The sequence below is a fragment of the Haliotis cracherodii genome, unplaced genomic scaffold (assembly GCF_022045235.1).
Source record: "Haliotis cracherodii isolate W230 unplaced genomic scaffold, xgHalCrac1.p SCAF_6, whole genome shotgun sequence".
Classification (NCBI taxonomy): domain Eukaryota; kingdom Metazoa; phylum Mollusca; class Gastropoda; order Lepetellida; family Haliotidae; genus Haliotis; species Haliotis cracherodii.
In genome coordinates, this window is record NW_027266319.1 from 4588214 (window position 1) to 4614687 (window position 26474).

Consider the following 26474-nt stretch of genomic DNA (forward strand, 5'->3'; position numbering starts at 1 on the left):
TTGAAGCCATGTTACAGTGATTTGATACCTCTGATCCCCAGTCAGATCAACTGTTATAATCTAACATATGTTACAGTGATTTGATACCTCTGATCCCCAGTCAGTTCAGCTGTAATAATCCAAGCCATGTTACAGTGATTTGATACCTCTGATCCCCAGTCAGATCAAATATTGATTTTAAAACCTAACATGTACTTGTTTTGCACATGATTAATTTTGACAATAAATCCCCCAAAACATATTAAATGTCAAGTTTCCTTATCACTGCATATTTCCCGGGGTACAAAAAATATATTTTGTTAATAATAAAACTGAACCAGAGTAGTGGTGATATGATAACAAGGAATAGTTGTCCTGAAAATAGCTTGCGTCACACAGGCAGCAACATGATCAATTTCAATATCGTCAGTGTGATTGGTCGTCCATAGGATTACTTAACTGAACAAAAACATGTGATAACCATATCAAAAATGAATTCAAAGTACCGGTACTTGTAGATTAAACTGTGAATCATGAATCATTTCAATAATACTTAAGGATTGACAGTTTATTTTTTTCGGTTCATTGAGGTATGAATCGAAAAAACGATGTGCAAACTGTATGAATACGAGGCCGGATAAGTTCAAGAAGATACTGGTGAGCAGAAAGGGAATTCCCCTGGGATTCCCCGACATTCCGTAGTGATCAAAGTAGTCCGCTTCGGTGGGCGTGGCTTAATTGTTTACATTCATTGGGAAATGAATGCAATAACACGTGACCAATTCCGCTAATTTCAATGCACACAACGAAAATTTAATTATTTGACATTGAAAACATTATGGTATATTGTAATGCTATATCAGAGTGCCATGTTTGTCTCCTAACTCACTAAAAACAGAAAGTATGGTATCTGATACATGTATACTGGTCAAAAGAAGTTAAGGACCACCAAAGTCTTTCATATAACTATAGTTAATCTGTCATGGCTCAGATTAACTAGAGCAATATGAAAGAATCAGCTGGGCCTTAACTTCTTTTGAGTTGTATATAATTGCTTTGTATTCAGACATAAAATTTAGGAATAATTATTGCATGTGTTCACAAACAGTGAGTGAGTTTGGTTTAACCCTGTTTTGAACAGTATTTCTGTACCCTTTTCTATATCACGGCATGTCAGCTTGATGTGAGAGGTAAGACTTGGTGAAACCCACAATCACAGTAATTGTGCTGACAAACCAAGAAAATAATCAGGCTGAACCAGGATTCGAACCCACAATCCTAGGTTTGAATCCTAAGGGACGCAACTCTGCAAAACAAAATGTGCCCCTTTGATGACTGGGCCTCCCATACAGAAGTCCTGGGCTGGTTTCTCTGTGTGTGAGCCACTTATGGTTTCCCTCTATGTACCTAGCACAATCTCATTATCTGTGTGATGAATATGACTCTTCAGAGGCGGATCCAAGATTTTGAAAAAGGAGGGTGCACGTAATACCCATGTCACAAAGTCAAAACTTAAGATGTCTGAAAAATATGCACACACGAACCTCTGGATTCCCCAATTCTCTTAGAATTGTATACCATCCCACACTGAAATGTCGGCTTTTTCAAGAAAACGTTAACAGATTTAGTTTGAAGACAGTGTGTTTTTAATGTGTGTTTGTCTTGTGATGAACCATAGCGCTGATGTTCCTGATGTTGTCCAAGCTCCTGCTATGAAGGTCCACAGATCTGGCTAATCAACATCTCGGAGTATACAGCATTTATCTCCCCTTCAACATGATACACAGTCTGTGAGGACTCGGAGTAGGAGGATGAAAGGCTATGTTTAGATCCAACGGCATTGGACGGGTTATAACTGGTTTTTGTCATGGACACCTGAAAAATGACACAATTGGATTAGTTCTAGGTAATCAATGAGGGTAGAAGATGAATATTTAACTTACTTTCGCATGAATGAGTTGGGTTCAGTGCTTCCCAAGCTCGTTAATATCTCATCTTTTACAAGATCAGAGGCCCATTCCACAAAGCGATCTTAGCGCTACAACTACAGTAAGAGTATGTTATAGTATGGGAGGTACGTTCATCTTAGCACTAAAATCTTTGTGGAACAGGGGCCTGGTTCCTAATCAGCTAATCAGCGTCTATTCAGTATGAGTGAGTGAAACATTCAGGGCAGCATATCTTATTTCTGTTTCTTGAAAAAGAATGTAAACAGGAAGTTCCGAATGGAGAAAAAAATGAGACATATGGATAAAATGTGTGCAAATTGTGACGTGACATCCCATTGATGACAGTTCTTTGATATGATACAGTGAGGTAACACTGTTACTTCATTGCTTGAAGAACATCATGACACTACTCTCATTCGCTTTTCACAATAGCAACATGTGACCTATCACAAAACTGGAAATACTTCACCAATGTGTGACATATAAAGGTTTGATTTAAAGGGCAAGTTCACACGGAAATGAACCTTTTTTTCTTGTACTTTTTCCACATTAAAAGTGTTAACATAGAAGTGTCATAGACAAACACAGATACTAACTAATTCTAAAATTGCGTTTTGTTTAGAAAAAGAAAGAAAGTGATTTTTGCGTGTACACTTCCCCTTTAACATTGGCTTCACCTCTTCACCACCCAATACAAAATTTGAGTTACATAGTGAACACAAAACATACCATGAACACCTGATCCTACCGGGTACCCATTCACTGCTGGGAGCACAAAGGCAAATTTCCAACAAGAGGCTTAAGCGATGGCTTATTCGAGACCAGGATCAGGTTATTTTATCAGGTGTAGCAAAGTTGAAATCAGTCATTTAATATCTATTTTGTTCATCTGTAATTCATATTTTAGGATGTATATCAATCTAATAATTGATGAGTACCCTAATCACCCCTGGGGAATGTCTCAGACTGACAGAAATCACTAATTACAAAATATCAACAAAGACAATGGGAACTGATCGTGGAGCAAAGTCCCTCTTGAAGTCATGCTTGCCGTAAAACGCGACTATGCTTGTCGTAAAAGGCGACTAACGGGATCGGGTGGTCAGGCTCGTTGACTTGGTTGCATGTCATCAATCTCAATTGCGTGGATCGATGCTCGTGATATCAATCACTGGTCCAGACTAGATTATTTACAGACCGCCGTCATATAGCTGGAATATTGCTGAGTGCGGCGTAAAACAACAAACAAACCAACCAACCCTCTTGAAGTTGTATAACTGATGTTTCAGTAAGGGGATGGAAATCAGGAGTCAAGGTTGCTAAGAGCAGTCACCCATCCACCTACTCTCTGCCACCAGTGCTGTTCAGCTTAACCTCATTTGAGACCCTAGTGCTAGGGACAAAACCACATCAAATATTTTGAGTAAATAAATTTTAAAATTGTTGTAGAGCTTATTCACTGCAAGCATTAGTGTCAAAGGCATTTAATTTATTGACGGGATAGCAGCTGTTGAACTTTTTGCTCATCGAGCCAAAACTGTGGGTTTGATTGCTCACATAGATACTATATGTGAAGTCCATTTATGGTGTCTCCTGCCATGATATTGCTGGAATATTGCTAAAAGTGGCGTAAAATCATACTGATCACTGTTTTACGCCATTTACTTACTCTATGGAAATGGCAAGCACATTTTCCTTGCAAGAAGTCTCTATATCTCGCCATGGTCATGTTGAACGTATCCACGATGCTGAAGCCACTCTGTCTGGCGTACTTTAGGGTGGCTTGGTTGTGAGACAGAAACCGCTGCTGCTCTTTCTGCAAAGGGATTTTAAAACTACAAACTCTCCTGTTCAAACAGTGGATATTTTTATATCAAAATAATATCACATGCATAGATTGGTTTTCTATGTTGAATCAGCTCTTACACAAATGGCCTTTGATCCATGTTTTTTTACACAGTGTCTGCAATGGGGACAAGTTTTCTCAGAAACTACTGAAGTTAGCTTATCTAAGAGATACTTATCGAGACTGAGTTCTAGAATTGGTACCATGAATTATTTTTTTCAGAGAAGGGTCCTTTTGTGTGTATTAATTTCATATTAATCATTTTTTCTGATGACATAGAGCAACCCTAGTGCCTATCTCATCTTAAGCGACTGCCTCCGTGTTCTAGTGGTAGAGCGTCCGCCCAGAGAGTGGAAGATCGGGGATTCAATCCCTGGCCGCGTCATACCAAAAGACATTAAAAGGTGGTACTTGTTGTTACCCTGTCTGGCGCTTGGCATTAAGGGGCTAAAACAAGGACTGGTCGACTCGGAGTCAGTATACTGTGTCTGAGTGGGGTATTTATGTTAAATTGCAGTATGGTATCTCAGTGGGCTAGCACTATAAATCGGCATCAGTCCAGACTAGTACAAGCAGCCACACACACGTGCATGCATGTCGCTATATAAGTGCAATAATCTTGGACGCAACATTGAACCCAATTTCACCTCACCTCACCTTCTTAAAGCTTTATAGGAATCTTTTTTATAGTTTATATTCACTACTATATGAACAAAAAAAATTCTAATGTGACCCATAGGATAGTTATAACGCTGTTTTTGTTTCATATCATATTTCACTACAAGTCACTAATAGCATGTCAGATTTGCAGGGAAACCAAGCCATGACCAAATACAATGGCCTCGGAAATATTTGACTTAACTTTACTTTTATCTCAATTGCGTGGATCGATGGTCATGATGTCAATCACTGGATTGTCTGGTCCAGATTTGATTACTTACAGACTTAACTTTACCTTTATAGATTTGTAACTAACTAAAAAAATATTATTAAATTAATAATCCTCCATCCCTACCTCATCAGTTTTAAACAGGTCACAAGGAACAAGAACGATTTGTACCTGTCCTAATGCGATACTAATACATAGACAAAGAACACAGTAGTGGAGATGTACCTGTGACAGACAGTGGACGCCACTGACCGGCTGGTGGAAGCCGGCTCCCAGTCCCTTGACCACCAGCTGGACACCGGTCAGACCCTCCCTGGAAAAAGAAGTGCACTTTCAGCATACAACATAGAGTGTTACTATGGTTACAGTGGCAAGAGGGACACGGGTGGCCCAGTCGTCTAAGGTGCCGCGATTTGCTTGCAGAGTTGCGTCCCTTGGGCACGCCAGAAACCTATGTTTGTGGGTTCGAATCCTGGTTCGCCCCGATTATGTTTCTAGGTTTGTCAGCAACATACCAACGCTCGTGGGTTTCACCGAAGTGGTAAATGCCTGAGACCTGCATCACTTCCGGCTTTCCTCCCACATTAAGCTGACATGCCGTGATATGATTGGAATACTGTTAAAAGCGGCGTTAAACCCAACTCACTCACTCACTACAGTGGCAAGTTCATATTTTTTGGTACCTATTTTCTAAACCATATTCTTTGAATGAAAGGGTAAAAACATTCAACTTTCCTGCTTTATTTGAAATTAAAGCATTATCTAGATTTTAAAAGGGACGCTAATGGTAAATTTTCGGCAAAGCCACATCAAACTGAATATTCAGAATGGTACATTCAACCATAATTATCTGCAAAATTACCTCCCTTGAATACCTTCCACCAAAGGTAAATATCAAATTAAATTAAATGACAATATTATGTCTAATAATGGGATTGAAATTTTAAAATAAACAGTACTTAAGAAAAGAACCCCAAGAAATGATTGAGGCCTTCAGTTTTGGCACAGAACTGGGTTTATTTGAGTTCTATGTATTCTGAAGATGCATTCTGGTTGGACATCTAGATTTTCAAAGGGAGGTGTGGTCAGCTGAATTACCTCCGGAGTGCCTTGATGACAACGTCTATGTGGTGTTTGGCCAACCAATGGACGCCGCCGATTACCAGCACTGTCTTCGTGCTGTTCTCAAGGGGACTATTTCTGCAATAAATGAATGAATTTGGACAAATATTATACAAGGCAGCCGAAAACAGAAAATATGTCAGTGAATGAGTGCCGAGTATTTATAATTGATAAAATAAGGTTTAACGTCGTGTTCAAGATTATTGCACTTATATAGCGACGGGCAGGCAAATGTGTATGTTGCCACTTGTACTAGTCTCGAACCGATTTTATAGTGCTAGCCCACTGAGATACCATGCCACAGTTTAACATATATACCCCACTCAGATACAGTATTCTGACTCGAGCCGACCTGTCCTTGTTTTAGCCCCTTCATGCCGAGTGCTGGGCTGGGTAACAACAAGTACCACCTTTTAACGTCTTTTGGTATGACGCAGCCGGGGATTGAAACTCCAGCCTTCCACTCTCTGGCCAGACTCTACTCTGCCCTACCACTAGGCCACGGAAGCTGTCCAGAGTATTGATAATAAAAGAATTGTGTCATAATACACTGGATAATTGATGATGCATGTACTGCAAGATTGGTTCGATCAATTCACAAATTTCGACCTGACGTTGACTTTTACTAAGGGTGAGTCGATTTTGCTTGTCGTAAGAGGCTACTAATGAGATCGGGTGGTCAGGCTCGCTGACTTGATTGATATATGCTGGAATATTGCTGAGTTCGGCGTTAAACAACAAACAAACAACAACAACAACAAGAAACTGCACCTACTTTTTTATAAGTTGAAAAAGAGCTTTGTCAAAGACGGGTCTGTGTTCCGCCGGCAGCCAGAATTGAGGGTAGTAGGCAAAGCTGAATGTTGTTGTGTTGTTGTTGAGGTTGTTGTAGACCTTCAAGTGGTGCGTCTTGTCCCACTCCAACAACGTGTTGTTCACTCGCTCTGAGATGTAGTGCATGATGCCACGGTTTGTTGAGTCCCCGATGAACAACACCTGGATCACAGCAACAACACATTCTATTATTCAATCAAAAAAATTATTTTTTTCAAAATTCTTTATTCCTGTCAATGAGTACAATTCCATAATGGATGCCTAGATCAGTGGCTATTGTATGGTACTACAAACGGTGACTATTCTCGTACATTTTTAAATGTACCCATTTCCTCAAGGCCGCATTAAAATAATTTCCTATGGCAATTATTTTTTCCACTTGATACAGATTTTTTTTAATTTTCATAAAAGCTACGAATGAGAGTTTTGTGTTTTTTATACTTGAGATAGAAATATTTCTTTTTCGGACAATTGTAGTGTGGCCTTTTACCTTATTGAATCTTGGTTTAAAGCAAAACAGAATTAAGTTATTAGAAGTTGTGAATGGGTATTATACTGATAAACTTAGCATCATAATTTCTGAAACACTAGGATTTGAACCACAACTGCTCGAACCTAGCAAGGGAAGCAACTCTGCACAGCATGTTAAAACACAGACCACTTCGTCAAAGTTCAGGGAATAAGGCCATCTCATAAATAATAACTGCTACATGTTCAAAATGATTTTATAGTTATGACAAATTACATATGAACAATATATTTGTTACAATTGTTTCTCCCAACTATTTTGTAAATGATTTTACATTATTTCAGTTAAAACTTACCTGTTTTCAAAATGTGTGCATACCTTTTTACCAGCAAAACACTGCTGCACTTTTCCTCTTGGTAACCATTTATAGGAACAAGTATCTGGTTGCCATAGCGCCTGTTTCCAATAGCAACTAGGGCTATCGTTGCAGTCAGTGCAGGGGACATACCACTGACCTGCAACAGAGAAACATCAGAAATCAACCTGGAGTCAAAACAGTTTGAGAATATTAAAAGCAAATGATTAAACTTTTTGTGAAAGTAATAATGAAATTTTCGTTGTGTTCATTGTAATTCCTGCATTCTGATTAGCTGAATTGGTCACATGTTATTGCTTTCATTTCCCAATAAATCTAAAAATTAAGCCATGCCCACCGAATTGAACTACTTTTATTACTACGCGTCGGAGAATCCCAATCCCAAACTGTGGTAAGAATCCCTACACAGATTCAAACGGTTTTCACATCGGTTTATCGATTCATGAACCAAAAAACATCCACAGTCAATCCTTAATTGAATAGCACTCTATTCTAATGAATCTATTTTTAGCCAATACCCCTGTTGTGTTTGCTTATTTGATGGATTGTTGGTTAATGCTGCACTATTCCAGCTGTATAAGACAGTGGCCTGTAAACAAACGGGTCTAGACCAGACAATCCAGTGTATTGACATCATGAGCTTCGATCTACGCAGTGCAATGGGATACAATGTCATGCAATCAACAACCAAGTCACAGAGCCTGACCACCTGGTCCATTTAGTCGCCTCTTACAGCAAGAAAGAAAGAAACAGAATCACAGATATACATTTGTTTAATCCTGATGTCCATGGATACAAAGAAGTACATCAATGTCAGTATCTGACAGATGACAAACCTTTCACATCCCCATCCTGGCACTGCGGCAGGGACATCATCTTCTCCATGAACCTGGCCCAGCTCCTCTCCTGGTACACCGGCTTCAACCCACAGGAGGAGGTCTTGAGGAAACGCAGAGAGCAGTCCTGAAACAGACAACAAACTAATTAGGTGCCTGGAATACAGTAGCTGTGGTTACTTTCTCTATATGTCACTACTGTCGTCTGAGGCACCGCAATTCTCTGTGCAGAGTTGCATCCCTTGCGCACGCCAGAAACCTATGATTGTGGGTTTAAATCGCAGTTCGCCCCAATTATGTTTCTAGGTTTGTCAGCAACATACCCGTGCTCGTGGGTTTCACCAAAGTGGTAAACATCTGAGACCTGCATCACTTCGGGCTTTCCTCCCACATTAAGCTGACACGCGATATAACTGGAATACTGTTAAAAGTGGCGTTAAACCCAACTCACTCACTCACTCACACTACTGTCGACTTCAGATCAACTTCTGCTAGTGTGCAGGATTTATATCTCTGATTCATTACGTATAATGACAACAACAAATCATCTTATCACTACTCTCTTCCTTGGTCACTTACCTAAAGACATATTTTTTTATTTTCATCAAAACTTGAAATAAAGATTCCAGAGAAAAAACGTTTTCTGGTGTTTTTGTGTGGGCTGCCATCTTGTTTTCCAAAATCCATACCAATTTTTGTTTTGATACAACACCTACCTGTGTGAGACTACAGACTTGATAGGGGTTGAACACCTACCAGTGTGAGACTACAGACTTGATGGGGGTTGAACACCTGCCTGAGTCAGACTACAGACTTGACGGGGGTTGAACACCTGCCTGTGTGAGACTACAGACTTGATGGGGGTTGAACACCTGCCTGTGTGAGACTACAGACTTGGTGGGGGTTGAACACCTACCAGTGTGAGACTACAGACCTGGTGGGGGTTGAACACCTATCAGTGTGAGACTACAGACCTGGTGGGGGTTGAACACCTGCCTGTGTGAGACTACAGACATGGTGGGGGTTGAACACCTGCCTGTGTGAGACTACAGACTTGGTGGGGGTTGAACACCTGCCTGTGTGAGACTACAGACCTGGTGGGGGTTGAACACCTGCCTGTGTGGGACTACAGAGGGTTGAACACCTACCAGTGTGAGACTACAGACTTGATGGGGGTTGAACACCTGCCTGTGTGAGACTACAGACTTGATGGGGGTTGAACACCTGCCTGTGTGAGACTACAGACTTGATGGGGGTTGAACACCTGCCTGTGTGAGACTACAGACTTGACGGGGGTTGAACACCTGCCTGTGTGGGACTACAGACCTGGTGGGGGTTGAACACCTGCCTGTGTGGGACTACAGACTTGATGGGGGTTGAACACCTGCCTGTGTGGGACTACAGACTTGATGGGGGTTGAACACCTGCCTGTGTGAGACTACAGACCTGGTGGGGGTTGAACACCTACCTGTGTGAGACTACAGACTTGATGGGGGTTGAACACCTGCCTGTGTGAGACTACAGGCCTGGTGGGGGTTGAACACCTACCTGTGTGAGACTACAGACCTGGTGGGGGTTGAACACCTACCTGTGTGAGACTACAGACATGGTGGGGGTTGAACACCTGCCTGTCTGAGACTACAGAGGGTTGAACACCTACCAGTGTGAGACTACAGACTTGATGGGGGTTGAACACCTGCCTGTGTGAGACTACAGACTTGATGGGGGTTGAACACCTACCTGTGTGAGACTACAGACTTGATGGGGGTTGAACACCTGCCTGTGTGAGACTACAGACTTGATGGGGGTTGAACACCTACCTGTGTGAGACTACAGACTTGATGGGGGTTGAACACCTGCCTGTGTGGGACTACAGACTTGATGGGGGTTGAACACCTGCCTGTGTGAGACTACAGACCTGGTGGGGGTTGAACACCTACCTGTGTGAGACTACAGACTTGATGGGGGTTGAACACCTGCCTGTGTGAGACTACAGACCTGGTGGGGGTTGAACACCTACCTGTGTGAGACTACAGACCTGGTGGGGGTTGAACACCTACCTGTGTGAGACTACAGACATGGTGGGGGTTGAACACCTGCCTGTCTGAGACTACAGAGGGTTGAACACCTACCAGTGTGAGACTACAGACTTGATGGGGGTTGAACACCTGCCTGTGTGAGACTACAGACTTGATGGGGGTTGAACACCTACCTGTGTGAGACTACAGACTTGATGGGGGTTGAACACCTGCCTGTGTGAGACTACAGACTTGATGGGGGTTGAACACCTACCTGTGTGAGACTACAGACTTGATGGGGGTTGAACACCTACCTGTGTGAGACTACAGACCTGGTGGGGGTTGAACACCCGCCTGTGTGAGACTACAGACTTGGTGGGGTTGAACACCTGCCTGTGTGAGACTACAGAGGGTTGAACACCTACCAGTGTGAGACTACATACTTGGTGGGGATTGAACACCTACCTGTGTGAGACTACAGACTTGATGGGGGTTGAACACCTACCTGTGTGAGACTACAGAGGGTTGAACACCTGCCTGTGTGAGACTACAGACTTGGTGGGGGTTGAACACATACCAGTGTGAGACTACAGACTTGATGGGGGTTGAACACCTGCCTGTGTGAGACTACAGACTTGGTGGGGGTTGAACACCTGCCTGTGTGAGACTACAGACTTGATGGGGGTTGAACACCTGCCTGTGTGAGACTACAGACTTGATAGGGGTTGAACACCTACCTGTGTGAGACTACAGACTTGATGGGGGTTGAACACCTGCCTGTGTGAGACTACAGACTTAATGGGGGTTGAACACCTGCCTGTGTGAGACTACAGACTTAATGGGGGTTGAACACCTGCCTGTGTGAGACTACAGACCTGGTGGGGGTTGAACACCTGCCTGTGTAAGACTACAGACTTGATGGGGGTTGAACACCTGCCTGTGTGAGACTACAGACTTGATGGGGGTTGAACACCTACCTGTGTGAGACTACAGTCTTGATGGGGGTTGAACACCTACCTGTGTGAGACTACAGACTTGGTGGGGGTTGAACACCTGCCTGTGTGAGACTACAGACCTGGTGGGGGTTGAACACCTACCTGTGTGAGACTACAGACTTGGTGGGGCAGCCCGGGGAGGAATGAGGTCTGCTGGTAGTCCGGCCCCTGCCTCTCTATGATGAGGGTGTAGGTGTTGAGGACCCAGGGGTCTGCGTGGCTCATGTCCACCACATAAATACTGATACGGTTCTCGCCAATACCCAGCGTAAAGTTCGCCTCTCTTGTTGGAAGAAATCATCAATTTATTTGGGCAATATTGATAACAAAAATCAAACAAATACATGCCTATGAGCCAAACCTTTGGACAAATATGTCCACGAGGAGACATAGATTACCCAGTAATCGAAGTGTTTCTTTTCAATGCATTTTGTTTATATTTCAGTTTTAACTTTTTTTTCATGAGCTGTTCCTTTGAAAGTAAAATCAAAGATTCCAGTCTTTTACTCAACAGACTTTCAAAAAAGAAATATACAGATGTCTTAATTTCTCCAATCGCATCATACTACTAATTGCAATCAACTCAATCTAACCTCGGATACTTGTTGTTTTGGATCTTGGCTAAGTAAACAAAGGGATATTTGTGGATGTATAAAACTATCAATCTCTTCACAACAAAATAGATGTAACAACATTCTGTCCTTCAAAACATGGAAGAAAGCAGGACGAAAACAAAGCAATTGCCACTTGACTCTAAGGAACAGCCAGCACTCTGACTCACCGTTTGTTTCCATGTTTATCCTCTAGACGGGCCTGAGATGAGCAGCTCTTGGCAAACGCCCACACAGTGATGAGAAGCATGTCGTACCCAACCACTGCCCGGTACTCCGTGGTCAGGGGAGAGAACTCTGGCATCAGGTCTATTGAAGGCTTTGTTACGATGTTGACGAGGTATGGCATGCTGGCAGGGTCTGCACAAAGAAGCGGTGGTGTTCATTGTCATAATAAGAATAACTAAAATAATAAAAATAAGCTTTCTCCGCTCCCTGGGCAACATACTACCCAAACAAACTTTTGGCACTGGAAGGCTTTTGTATTCACATTCATCGAGCTGGATCAAATTTTGTTTATTCGTGAATATTGTTTTATGCCCCTGTATACAAGTTCTATGCTGTAAACTAGCAACAGTGGTTGATCCTTGTATGTGACAGAGTGTGAAAATTACACATGGACACTAACACAAACAAATAGAGACCAAAGGTCTGTAGCTCACCTTATTTATGAAGAAACAACCATGAAATACTCATATCCCTGCCAATATGACATGTTCGGTTGTGTGCAAGACAATAGCCCTCTGGAAACGAGCGTAACCGCCATTTTCAGTCTAAGTCAAAGTCGTTGCTATGGAAACTAGAAAATTAATTTTCAAAAATCCCAAACTATCAAAAGGCACCAGTTTACCACTAGACCTATCTATGTGCCAAGTTTGGTGAAACCCATGAGCAAGGTATGGTGCTAACAAACCTAGAAACATAATCGTGATGAACTGGGATTTGAACCCACATTCATTGATTTCTGGATGTTGGGTATCCTGTATATTGAAGATTCTGTTGTAGTAGTGGTTTGACTACACAATGGGAGGATGTCGGTACTTACCATTGTCACAGGCCACTCTGGACTGCACCTCTGCAACAAGTAAACGTTTACCTTGGGATGAGTTAGTACAGACAACATTAGTACGAAAGTGATAGGGGTGGTTGGGTAGCCTTGATTTAAAAGCATTTGCTCTTCATGTCGAAGACCCAATCTCATTAAAATCAGACCTCAGTTCTCGCTACCGCTAAACAAAGATCTGAGGACATCCCATTACGGGTCACGTCAGAACGACCTTTCATACGACCGATCAGAGCATCGCGTACCAGATTATGAAAGTGACAGTCGGAATGTGATTTCTGATCATGCAGCCTCGAAAACTTTAACTCCGAACGATAGTTACGGGTTTAACGACTGTATCCATACAATCTAGACCATCTATTAGCCATTCCAGAATGTTCTTTTGTTCAGGTTTCAAATTTGTAATCGAGAATTTGTCAAAATATGTTTCAAGGCGTAGTCGCCAATTTGAAATTAGTGCCATAAAGCACGAGAAAGCTGCCTTCTGATTGGTCATTCCATTAGTTCCAAAAATTAGTTAAAAAAAATGTTCTTTTTATTAAAACTGAATCAGTAAATGATATAGTAAAAAGTATTTGTATATGATATCATGTTTAGGCCAAAGTTCTATTTATTTACACATTTTGGTCCCCAAAATTCAGGGTGATAGGTCAATAAAAACATAATTTCAATTACTTTGGGGGATTTCTGCAAAATGTTAAGTTGGAAGAAACAAAGAAGAAAAAAGGTAGGGACAGGAGTTTTTAAGGTAGATTTTCAACAGGCTTTATATAATGTATTCATAATGATAGCGACAGTAATGAGCTGTGTTTTTAATATTTTACATATTTCTGGTCGGAAGAATTAAAAAAACACAGCTTCTTTTCACATTTAATTTTTTTTGAGTTGGCAGATACATAAACCAAGCTAAAAAAAATGTCTTGCCTCAGTATGTTTCATAAAGATGGGATGCGCATCCCTGCACCTCTCGTTAGGATCTGATGATGAATATTTGCTCTTACCTGTGATATTGGGACCCCTGGCGGATGATTTAGCACTGGTTATACCATCAAAGTCTCTGAAAAAAGCAAATTGTCGACAATTAAAATATCTATCCTATATATTTCAAATGAATGCTCCAAAATATTAAATTTCACAAAGTTCTTCCAGTATGCACTTTAAAAGAACAGGCTCCTACTATGTGAAACATTCTCAATAAGGACCTACATTCGATCATTAATATGTTTTTTATCCACACTGAACTGCAAACAATAAAGCTCTCGATGTTTCTTACATTGGTACATTCATATCATCATAAGCTTCGATAGTCTCCTCCTCCTCCATATGTGCAAAGTAACTCTCCAGGCTGAGAAGATAGGAATGTAACTCCACGGTAGATGAATGTTGGTCAGTGGCGCCCTCTATGTCGTCTACCTCGTCCCCATCTTGATTGACAGCTTGTAACAAATGTGTGTATTTCACAGCTGCAGTGGATGGATAAAGCTGGAATTGAAAAATTGCAGATATGAGTAGGGGTCTATACTGTAACAAGAATCCGACAACTTTCTGTTATTTGTCACTTGTACAAAATATGAGATTAATTTTTCTGAAATAATGGGAAAATATATTGTTTTTTTCCATCATAACCTAAAAATCCTTGTCACCTAGTCTTTTACATATTCAATACGAACAAATATAAACAAGAGTTTGCCACTACCGTGGCTATATCCCCCGCCCCTGTTGCAGAATTTATGACATAATTAAATCTAAACAAACCCTAACCTTTTTTAACCGAGGTGGAACTTGTCATGGAAATTGTAAAAAAAAGAAGAGTTTGGAACCCAAGTCCATCTTGTTGCCATGGAAACATAAAAAATAAAAAATTCTAAAATTTCTAAATAGCAAAAGGCACAAGTTCAACAAGTACTTGACAGGTTCATTAAAAAATATTGAACGGTTTCAGAGTTATGCTCCGGGAAACGAAACATGATGGACGGATGGACGGACGGACTGGGCCCGTTTCTATATTTTCAGGGTTTCAGGACCAAATTCCAAGCTATCCAATTGCCCTGCACTAGCAATATCTAACTTGTGTGAATTTTAGATATTTAGTCTAAAATTCTTAATCCTTGATTTTACCACTGATTAGTGTTAAGATTATACATAAACTAGCTAACAAACATCTAATCGCAGCTAGTTGTTAGGGTCAGTAAAGTGATCTTAGCGCTAAGTTGATTGTAACTCCCATACTTTCACATAGTCTTATGATAGGCATAGCACTAAGATGATTGTTACTCCCATACTTTAACATAGACTTACGATAGGTATAGCACTAAGATGATTGTAACTCCCATACTTTAACATAGACTTACGATAGGCGTAGTGCTAAGATGAGTGTAACTCCCATACTTTAACATAGACCTACGATAGGCGTAGCACTAAGATGATTGTAACTCCCATACTTTAACATAGACTTATGATAGCGTAGTGCTAAGATGATTGTACCTTCCATATTTTAACATAGACCTACGATAAGAGTAGCACTAAGATGATTGTTACTCCCATACTTTAACATAGACTTATGATAGCGTAGCGCTAAGATGATTGTAACTCCCATACTTTAACATACGTGTTAAGATTGCTTTGTGGAAAAGGGGCCCTGGTCAACAAATAAAGAAGAACATGGTATTTTTTGTCATATATTTTGCAAAGATGTTACTATTTTATCAAAATGAACAATTTTCCTTGCTGTTCATGTAAGGTTTTCAGAAAAAGAATTATCATTGTATCTTATTGGGACGATATTCGAATAACGAAAGTACCTGTGCCTATATAGCTTTGTGTTTTCAACATATTTATACATTATGAATACATGTATGTGTGACGTCAGACGGTGAGTGCACGAGGAATGACGTAATACATTGTGCACCTCGGCATGCAGTTATCATATACTATACTCGGCGGAACAAGCCGATTAAACTCGGAATGTTTTACAAATTGCAGTGCCATCTGGCGTTTTTTTTTTGTCAACGTCCTTTCATGCACACCGACGTTCTTTATTGAAAACGTCCTTTCGTGCTCACTGACATTCTTTCGTACACATTGTTCTTTTTCTTTTCTTTCGTACACATTGTTCTTTTTCTTTTCTTATGACGTCTTTTCGTAACATTTGACTATTAATATTGCGTACTTTTGACATTTATTTCAACTTTGTATGTTCATCTGTTTGTTTTGTATTTTGAGTAGTAACATTTAGTTCTTTATTCGTAATATTTGATCTAAATTGCATACTTTTGTCCTTTTTTCAACTTTGTATTTTTTGACCGAATGGCCGCCCATATGTATGGTCTCTGCTTTTCCGGTCTTTTAAACAATCAACATAAATACAGTACATGTAAAAAAATAAAAATGATGCCATGAATGTATGAGCACAAACACTGTTAAAAAATATTCAAAACTTCATAACCAGTACTTAACTCAAATTGTGAACCATTTTGCATATATCTTACACAACTCATCAGATGTATATGCAACCAAAGATACAATTTTGGATTTTTACGTTTTATCATTTTCTTTTTGCAGCACACTCACTCTGAAGCTGAGCATGGAGATAAACACAAACTTAAATGGGCACCTAAAAGACAGAGCTATGAAGTTGAGGCAATGACCCTGACCTTGATGAAGCTGCCGTGATGAAGCTGCTCACGTCTGTTGTTGAGGGAGAAGATGAGGTCCCCTTTACTAAGGCAGAAGCTCTGATCAGAATTGCACACTCCTTCCTGTATTGAACAGAGAAACAGGACAGACACTTCATGATATGGACATCACAGAGCTGTTTAATGTCCAGGGTGCCATTGTACAAAACAAGTAGCTCTACGACTGTCGTAAGTCTGTGTTAAGGTATGGGAGTTACGATCACCTTAGTGCTAAGATAGCATTGTACATCGGCACCCAGTTATTTAAACTGACACAAATAAAAGATGCCGATCCTTGTTTTAACCCCTCAATGCCAAGCGCAAGGCAGGGTAACAACAAGTACCATCTTTTAATGTCTTTTAGTATGACGCATTCAGGATCGAACCCTAGGCTTACAGCTCTGCAGGCAGACGCATGATCCACTACACCAGGGAGGTGGACATAGAGCAGAGAATTTCAAGCAAAAATGGGACAAATTTAATATCGTGACACATATATTGTGTGTCAAGTATCGCTATATGTATCAATATGCATACAATTATGTACTCACATTGTATAAATTTGTCAGTCCAAGTTCTCCAAGCCCCTTGGCAATATCCATGACAACGGTATCCCTAGCAACCAACATGGCTGCCAAATCTTCCAGTATCCTCTGTCTCACAAGGTATTCATTTAGAGAAGCCATTTTGCCTGTGTGAGTGTATGGCTTGATCTGAAATCAAATAAGAGTTGTGTTTCTGTTTCTAATCTTACAATCAAGACAGACACTTGTAGTTTAAAGAAAAAGTCATTTGGATGACCGCCATGGCTTGTAAGGTCACAAAATTGTCTCTGGGAGAAGTGAGACAGGCAGGATGAAAACTACAGATTTTATCATGGATGACGTAAGTATGACCAGACACATATTGCAGTAAACAACGTTTATAACAAACACGCTTTATAACAAATAAACTTATTTTTAAGTCCCGACCATTTATTGTATATATGCTGTATATATGCTTCTAACGAACTACGGTTATTACAAACTAAAATTAGTGGTCCCCTCAAGTTCGTTTTAGTTAGTTTACCGTATAAGGATCGGGTTCCTGAGCATGACACACTTCAATTGTGATTACTGGTGATAAACTTTCTTTTCACATCTTCTGATATGATGATATAGTGAGTGAGTCAGTTGGATTTAACGCCGCTTTTAACAGTATTCAAGTTATAGCATGGCATGTCAGCTTAATGTGGGAGGAAAGCCCGAAGTGATGCAGGTCTCAGATGCTTACCACTTTGGTGAAACCCACGAGCATGGGTATGGTGCTGACAAACCTAGAAACATAACTGGGGAGTACTGGGACTCAAACCCACAATCATAGGTTTCTGGTGTGCCCAAGGGACGCAACTCTGCACATCCAATCACGTCGCCTTAGACGACTGGGTCACCCGTGCCCCCCATTTTGATATAACTGGAATACCGTTGAAAGCTCACTCACTCACTCACTCACTCATGATTACAAAAGAACTGTGGGTTACCTGCAGTATAAATGGATGGAAGGAAGTGTTGAAGACTGTGGCCACCTCGAGGAGTTGGAAGCAGGAATGGCACCTGTAAGCAACACAATATATTAACATTACCCATCACAGAGGCTTGTAGATCACTACTTGTTGTTACCTGTGCCTTTGTCTGAGAAAGTAGGTGAAACAGGAATGTTTGTTTGGGGTTCAATCAGAGTGTTTGTGTTTGTTGTTTAACGCCATACTCAGCAATATTCCAGCTATGTGACGGTGGCCTGTGTGTGTGGCTGCTTGTACTAGTCTGGATACCATGCCGCAGTTTAACATGAAAACCCCACTCAGATACAGTATACTGACGCCGAGCCAACCAGTCCTTGTTTTAGCCCCTTAATGCCGAGCACCTGGCAGGGTAACAACAAGTACCATGTTTTGGTCTTTTGGTATGATGCGGGCGGGGATCGAACGCTCTACCACAGACCACGAAGACATCCTATTGGGCATAGGCATCCCCCACCCTCATACACAGGGTGACTGACCTGGCGTGAGTCTGGTCCTGCAGGTGCTTGTCGGCCGACTCCAGGAGCAGCAGGGCATCCACGATAGCTTCCTCCAGCTGGTCCATCGACACCTGGTGTCCCCGGGAGTCCCTCATCAGCTGCTGCAGCTCCCCCAGTGTCAGGCTACGCTGGGGCTGGAATGTAGATGGTAAGGTTGTCTATTTGGGGCCCACTGAACCACATCTTCCCAAGGCAAGGGAGATAACCGACTGTAAAAGTCTAGTTTCCACCCTTGCTAAACTTGCTGGAATTTCCAGGCTCGATCATAGCGCCACCAATGGCTATTACGAGTTTTGTCCCTTCTATGACCCTCCTATTGACCAATCAGATTCCACCTCTCTTATCACTTGCATTTGCTTCAAATAAAATAGAGGCACCCAGTCAAGACAATCTGATCGATAAAATTAGCAAAAGATCTGTTGACGTTAAGCTGTCTGTACACATGCTTTGCAAATCCTGCAATCGATGCTGAATTTGGGCATGATGCACTATTTTGAAGTAAAAAGACCATGGGAGTTACGATCATCTTAGCACTAAGATCGCTTTGTGCAAGTGGGCCGATGTACATGATTCTGGTACAGAAGGAGTTGATCTCTAGTCAGGCCTCAGTCAGTCTGCGCGCCCATCTTTCATTGTTTTACCTTCTTGCTGAGGTAGGAGCTGATACCCTCCCAAGTGAGGGCTTCGGAGTGCAGATAGAGTCGGAGTGGGGAGAAGGACATCACGAGCACATGGAACTGGACCATCAGTGGCTGAACTCCGACATGGAACAGGCGGGGAGGGAGCTTCACCGCCACGCCAGCTTTCCAGTCAGGGCTGTCAACAGGAATCATACATAAGGCCAACCATATACACATGGCCAATCATATACATAAGGCCAATGATATTCACAGGGCCAATCATATATACATGGCCAACCATATACATGTGGCCACTCATATACATAAGGCCAATAATAAACACAAGGCCAATCATATACATAAGGCCAATGATATTCACAAGGCCAATCATATACACATGGCCAATCATATACATAAGACCAATGATATTCACAAGGCCAATCATATACACAAGGCCAATCAAAGTAGGTATTTTGTTTCTTATGATTTTGATTTTATAGATGTTTGTTTATTTGTTATTCAATATATATGATGGAGGTCTGTAAATAATCGCATCTGGACCAGACAATCGAGTGATTGATATCATGAACATCGATCTATGCGCTTGAGATACAATGACATACGATAACCGAGCTGTATGGTCATGATAAACGCAAGAGTTATGTCCCTAACCTACCAGGAATTTGACCCATCAAATCACCTTGTAGGCTGCAACATTGCTGGGAGGTGAGGTGAGGTGAAATGGTGTTTAACGTCGCGTCCAAGATTATTGCACTTATATAGCGACGTGCATGTACGTGTGTGTGTTTGTGTGGCTGCTTGTACTAGTCCAAACTGATGCTGATTTATAGTGCTAGCTCACTGAGATACCATGCTGCAGTTTAACATGAATACCCCACTCAGACACAGTATACTGACTCCGAGCCGACCAGTCCTTGTTTTAGCCCCTTAATACCCAGCGCCAGACAGGGTAATAACAAGTACCATCTTTTAACGTCTTTAGGTATGAAGCGGCTGGGGGGGGAACCCCTGACCTTCCGCTCTCCGGGCGGACGCTCTACCACTAGACCACGGAGGCAGTCACATTGCTAGGATCTTTTCTAACCTGAAATCTACACAGGGCTGGTACAAATCCATGAGCAGAATACACAGACTGGACCGACTGTAACAGATCATCCTTACCCCTTTGTCAGTTGTTTCAACTCCTCACACTCCCGAATGGATGGTTGCCCCCCCTGTCTTCCTGCGTGTAGGACCCACATTGTGCGCTCACCACATCCACCTCCACTTTTGTCACCAGGCTGGCTGGAGGGCAGGGCACGGACATCCTCAAGAAGTTTGTAACACGGGAGTGGTCCCCCTTGCCACTGACCTGTCAGGGGAAGTCACTCTTATTAAGCATGGATGAGGCTGGGCAGAGTCTAGTCACATCAGTTACCTGCTGGTTTGTCTATAACATTTTTTGTGTGTATTTAATTAATTCGGTTTTTTTCTTTCAAAGGCCATATGACCTATATTACAGGGTATTTAGGGAGATACTATTTGATTTTCAGTGTGGGATTGGGGGGGTTATTCATATTTATTAAGAAGGATGGATCATAAAGCGCCTGTTATGTTGAAAAATATAATTGAGCTAAATATATAGAAGAAATGCTTATCACAAAGTTCATATCTGGCATAACATAGATCTACAAATAAACACCACCCGACCATCACTAAAATATATTTATGTTTTGGGCAGCCAAGTAATATGGAGTTGGGAAGGTAGGGATTCCTTTTGCATATTTTAAATCAAATGGTTACAGATGTCAGACCAACATGCTAATTTTGAGGACATGTGGTTTACAGTTTGTAATGAATTATCCTTTTTAGATGGACAAAAGTCTCTTTATTCTTCTGATGAAAAGACACAAGCTACAGCAAGTCTTACTATGATTCCTACTTACCTGTACTGCCCACGCCCTGGCACATGACCTGAGGGTCAAACAACAGGGCGTGGAGGGCGGGGATCACGTTCATCTGGAAACAGAGGGATATGTGGATATACTGCCTGTCTCCTACATGGATATAGCCAGTGTCATGCAGTGTTATGCAGTGTTAGATGTGCAGTGTTAAATGTGCAGTGTTATGCAGTGTTATGCAGTGTCATGCAGTGTTATGCAGTGTTAGATGTGCAGTGTTAGATGTGCAGTGTTATGCAGTGTCATGCAGTGTTAGATGTGTAGTGTTACCGACACTTGACACCATCAACATATTACCGATTTTACAGATTTTGTATCAAAAGTCTTTTCAGTTATAGAGTTGTGTATATGTGTGAGTTTTACCAATTTGATATCACCTGTGTCAAATTGGGTTTCACTCTCAAATAAGCTGATATAACTGAAACACTGTCAAGCATTAAACTCACCCACTCACTCACCAGCTCACTCACTTACTGACCCACTTAGTCAACACCCACTAACTCACCCATTCTCACCAACCCAACCAACCACTCACTCACCCATATACTCACTCACTCACTCACTCACTCACTCACTCAACACTCACCCTGCACTCTCATTCACCCACACTCTCACCCACCCACCCAATCTCTCCAACCCAGTCACTCACCCAGTCACCACTCACCCACCCACCCACTCACCAACCCACTCACTCACTCACTCACTCTCCCACCAACTCACTCACTTACCCACCCACTCACCTACCCACTCACTCACCCACCCATCCACTCACTCACTCACTCACTCACCCACCCACTCAACAACCCACTCACTCACCCACTCACTCACTCACCCATCCACCCAGTCACTCACCCATCCACCCACCCACACACCCACTCACTCACCCACTCACTCACCTACCCACCCACCCACCCACCCACTCACTCACTAGCCCACCCACACACCAACCCACCCATCCACTCATTCACCCACCGACCCACCCACTCACCCACCCACTCACTCACCTACCCATACACTCACCCACTCATTCACCCACCCACACACCCACTCACCCACTCATTCACCCACCCACACACCCACCCACTCACTCACTCACTCACCCACCCACACACCAACCCATCCATCCACTCACCCATTCATCCATCCTTCCACCCACTCACTCACTCATCCACCCACTCACTCACTCACTCACCTACCCACCCACTCACTCACCCACCCACACACTCACTCACTCACCCACCCACCCATCCACTCACCCACTCATCCATCCTTCCACCCACTCACTCACTCACCCACCCACCCACCCACCCACTCACCCTCTGGAAGTCCCTCTGGTCCAAGTGCTGCCCTGTGTCCCGGCAAGTGTTTGGTCTGGATGTGTTCAGACACATCAGTACACGCCACGTGGGCTTGTTGGTGGCATACATGTCTTCATCCACATTGTCATCTTTGTTATCTGAATCTGAAATCATATTTATTTAGATCGTATTACTGGTACCTTTAGATTTCTATCTCAAATGCTCAGAACATGTTACTAGTGATGGTCTGTTTCAAATTCACAAAGTAAAAGTTGATGACAATAACAGAACTAAACAATATAAAGAATACATAATTTTGATACATGTATTGTGAGTCTATCTCCCATACCCAAGAGGATAACTTCAAAAGGATTCCCAACTAAGTCTAGAAGGTTTGGCAAGTCTAGATTGAAAGTGTTCTTAGCTCCTTTTGGAATTTTTTTATACTGTGTATAATGGATTTTTTTAAGATAACTTTTTTCTGGGACTACATGTTAGTCTCATACATGTACTGTGAACAAATATTCTTTTACAATCTAACACATTAGGTACAGATTTGACAAAAAACTAATTTGAATTACAATACATCAAAGAAGATAAATTGAAAGAAAAAAAAAAAAATATTTTGTTTCTAGAAAATTCAAACCCTTAAATAATGAATACCTTCGATGACTTTGAACTTGACTTTGGCTCCGAGTTGTGAGAAGGCTGACTCAAGGAGCGGAACCTCGTGTTTCACAGCTGATAGAGAACCCTCGGCTAGGATTACAATTGGGGAGGTCTTCAGGGGCAGCGACTGCTCTTCCAGCTGCCAACAAAAAACATGAAGGATGACTTATCGATATTCCACACCACAAACATGGTGTTCGGACGTATCATTTGTTTTCTTGTTTACAAATGAGCCAGTCCTTGAATTAGCAACAGGGAACCAAAATAAATGAAGAATTTCTATGTTTGATATGATTAATTCTTGGAAAACATAATTTTTTCAAGAGGTCTGAAACAAACCATACCTCAAATGAAAGAACATTCTATTTTTGTTCCTTTTGTTTCTTGCATTCCAAAATCATAATTACATGAAAATCACTGGTTTGGCTTGAGAAGCATTTATAACTATGAGTGCTATGAAAAATGGTGGTTAGAATATGTAGTGGTTAGATTAACCATCACATGATTAGAAATCTTTTACAGGTAACCGCTGATGGTTCAAAGTTTGCTTGTGTTGGTGAATTTGTGAACATATATATAAAAGCACAGTAAAGTTCTAACTCTCAGGCACAATATAGTAATAATTAAATAAGTGGAGTAAGATTGAACACAGTTTTAATTGGCTAGCGCTTTTAACTCGTACCACGTATGAGTCTCATCAAGCTATAACTGAATAACAGATATATATCTATATCTATATATACATATATATCTGTTTATATCTATATATCTATATATATATATATATATATATATATATTTTATTTTTGCTATATATATGGTTGTTATTTTATGGGTATCACAAATTGTATTTTGGTTTAAGTTTGTCGTGTTTTGGCTACAAGTAACGTTTTGATAACATTTGTATTTATTAGTCAAATTCAATTTTCAGGTGTAAACTGTCTTTTGCCAGGCAGATTAGATGCTCATGAATAATGTCAATACAAGACAAAAAATAGGTTCAGAAGAATGAGCTCATTTCATTATCAGAATAGTCGATCTTGCTTCCTAAGAAACAAATCAATTTACAAACTTGAAAATGTGGTACATTATTCAGACATAATGTTTTCACTGGCTTCAGATGCTGCAAATAGGCATCTGGGGCCTTTAAACATTGTCCTTCTACTACTACTACTACTACTACCACAACCACTACTACTACTACCACAACTACTACTACTACCACAACTACTACTACTACTACTACTACTACTACTACTACTACTATTCATAACTCTATAAGGCTACAAATGGGCAATTTTCTCAGCCATCAGTGCCAGACTATAAATCCTGCATGTCAGTAATTCATTCCGCCAACAATGAAATATTTTTAAACCTCCATCGTCACATAAAACATACTAGCTCTGTTATCATCCTTGAACACTGACAGGGTATTAAAGAGCCAAATTTAGTTCATGCTCAGTTGTGTTTGTTGATATTCTTGGTACCAAAAAAAATAATATAATGTTCCTCCATCATCACTTTCGGAAAAATGTGCCGAGAAACATTTTTTTAGCACAAAATACATTAAACTGCAAAAAAACGAGATCAGCTTTAGGAACAGAACACAGATGGCCACATGTTTACATATCAGTTTTGAAGAAGATAACAAATATCTGAAATGTTTTTCGTTTACCATCTTAATTCCCACCAAATTTTTTCTACACTATCTGTGAAGCAAAAAACATAAGTTGTTGGTAAGTCATGCACAGGAGCCTGATGGCTGGAGGTTTAATATTAGCAAGCAGCTCCAGTCTTATTTCTCAAGTGCATTATTTACAATGAGCAGTTTTGGGACTGACAGCATGAAATTATGAGGAGGGGGTCGGAGGATCTTTGCTTGAGGCAATTTTGTTAGAGACAGAATATTTTACTTAGTAACTGCTCCAAGACATACAATGTTTTTCTTCAAAACAGAGAACCAAACATTTTTTTTTGCAGAGCTGAATTGAATGATTGAATGATTAAGTGGTAATATAATACAGAAAGTTGTGATACAATTTCATTACATTCATAATCATCTCCTGGGAGATATGGCTTGTTCTTCCCCTCAGGGAAGCCAGATAGAGAGTATTAAATGTTCTGTAATGCTCTGTGGAAAAACAGTTTTTCTAAAATAACCTGGCTTTTCATTGATTCTTGGTAATACTTTTCATTCATTCATTCATTCTTTCAATCCATCATCCACATGCTTTCCAGAATTCTGTATTCCGATTCCGAATAAATAACTGCAACTTGATAAATATTCCCCATGAATCTATCCATCCATCTATCCATCCAGTTGGTATGCATGTCTGGCATCAACTTGTTCATGTTCGAAAACTTTAAAATTGGCTTACTGAGCTGTGTAACATTACATCAATATGCATGACTCACCTCATCCGAGGTGATGACGGCGGTCTGTAAATAAACGAGTCTGGACCAGACAATCCAGTGATTAACATCATGAGCATCGATCCACACAATTGGGATACAATGACATGCATCAACCAAGTCAGTGAGCCTGACCACCCGATCCCTTTAGTCGCTTCTTAGGACAAGCATAGTCACCTTTTACAAAAAGCATGGGTTGCTGAAGGTCAATTCTACACCAGATCTTCACATGTCTTTAATATGGTAATCATGTTTCTAGGTTTGACAGCACCACGCCAGTACTTGAGAGTTTCACCAAAAAATGGTAAACATCTGAGACCTGCATCACTTCAACATAAGCTGGCATGCCATAATATAACTACAATACTGTTCAAAATGGTGTTAAACCCAACTCACTCACTCACCCACAAAAATAAAAATGGAAAATCTGTTGTGCTACAGTCCTTTCTGGAAAAAGTCTGTCTGTCTGATAATCGGAAGTGTTTCAAGAATTTTTTACTGACTGCCATTAACCATCTTCCAGCTCGGAACTCTCATGGAAATAAATGTCAATACTGTTATGTTCTGTTCTCAAGCTTATTCCTTCAAATTGACTAATACCCAAATGAAATTTTACAAAATTGTTTCCAAATAACCCTGATTTTTTTTGTCTCTAAAACACTAATTAAACCCAACAACGATCACAAAAAGCATGAACAACGACACTGGAGCACTTCTTTGTGTGTTCCTGATGAGAAATTTCATAAAAATCTAATCCCCAAAGAAATCATTAGATTTTCAATCCAGCCCATTATG

General features: G+C 41.0%; 1 protein-coding gene across 3 annotated transcripts in view; it reads right to left on the reverse strand.

Annotated features, from left to right (window-relative positions):
• Positions 1-1070: 1070 nt before the first annotated feature.
• The window catches only part of LOC139445991 (cadherin-like and PC-esterase domain-containing protein 1), a 103758-nt gene continuing 78354 nt past the window's right edge, over positions 1071-26474 (reverse strand). For all 3 annotated transcript variants that reach the window (XM_071227255.1, XM_071227256.1, XM_071227253.1), the window contains exons 3-23: positions 23262-23406; positions 22617-22762; positions 21286-21358; positions 20522-20711; positions 19361-19535; positions 18699-18853; positions 18181-18253; positions 17213-17374; positions 16641-16745; positions 14261-14469; positions 13989-14044; positions 12970-12999; positions 12095-12284; positions 11416-11596; positions 8301-8427; positions 7467-7603; positions 6561-6781; positions 5762-5863; positions 4889-4976; positions 3598-3744; positions 1071-1854 (exon numbers count right to left, since the gene is read on the reverse strand). In XM_071227255.1, the coding sequence (XP_071083356.1) occupies positions 1690-1854; positions 3598-3744; positions 4889-4976; positions 5762-5863; positions 6561-6781; positions 7467-7603; positions 8301-8427; positions 11416-11596; positions 12095-12284; positions 12970-12999; positions 13989-14044; positions 14261-14469; positions 16641-16745; positions 17213-17374; positions 18181-18253; positions 18699-18853; positions 19361-19535; positions 20522-20711; positions 21286-21358; positions 22617-22762; positions 23262-23406 (2877 nt within the window). In that variant the 3' untranslated portion in view covers positions 1071-1689. The remainder of the gene's footprint in view (positions 1855-3597; positions 3745-4888; positions 4977-5761; positions 5864-6560; positions 6782-7466; positions 7604-8300; positions 8428-11415; positions 11597-12094; positions 12285-12969; positions 13000-13988; positions 14045-14260; positions 14470-16640; positions 16746-17212; positions 17375-18180; positions 18254-18698; positions 18854-19360; positions 19536-20521; positions 20712-21285; positions 21359-22616; positions 22763-23261; positions 23407-26474) is intronic.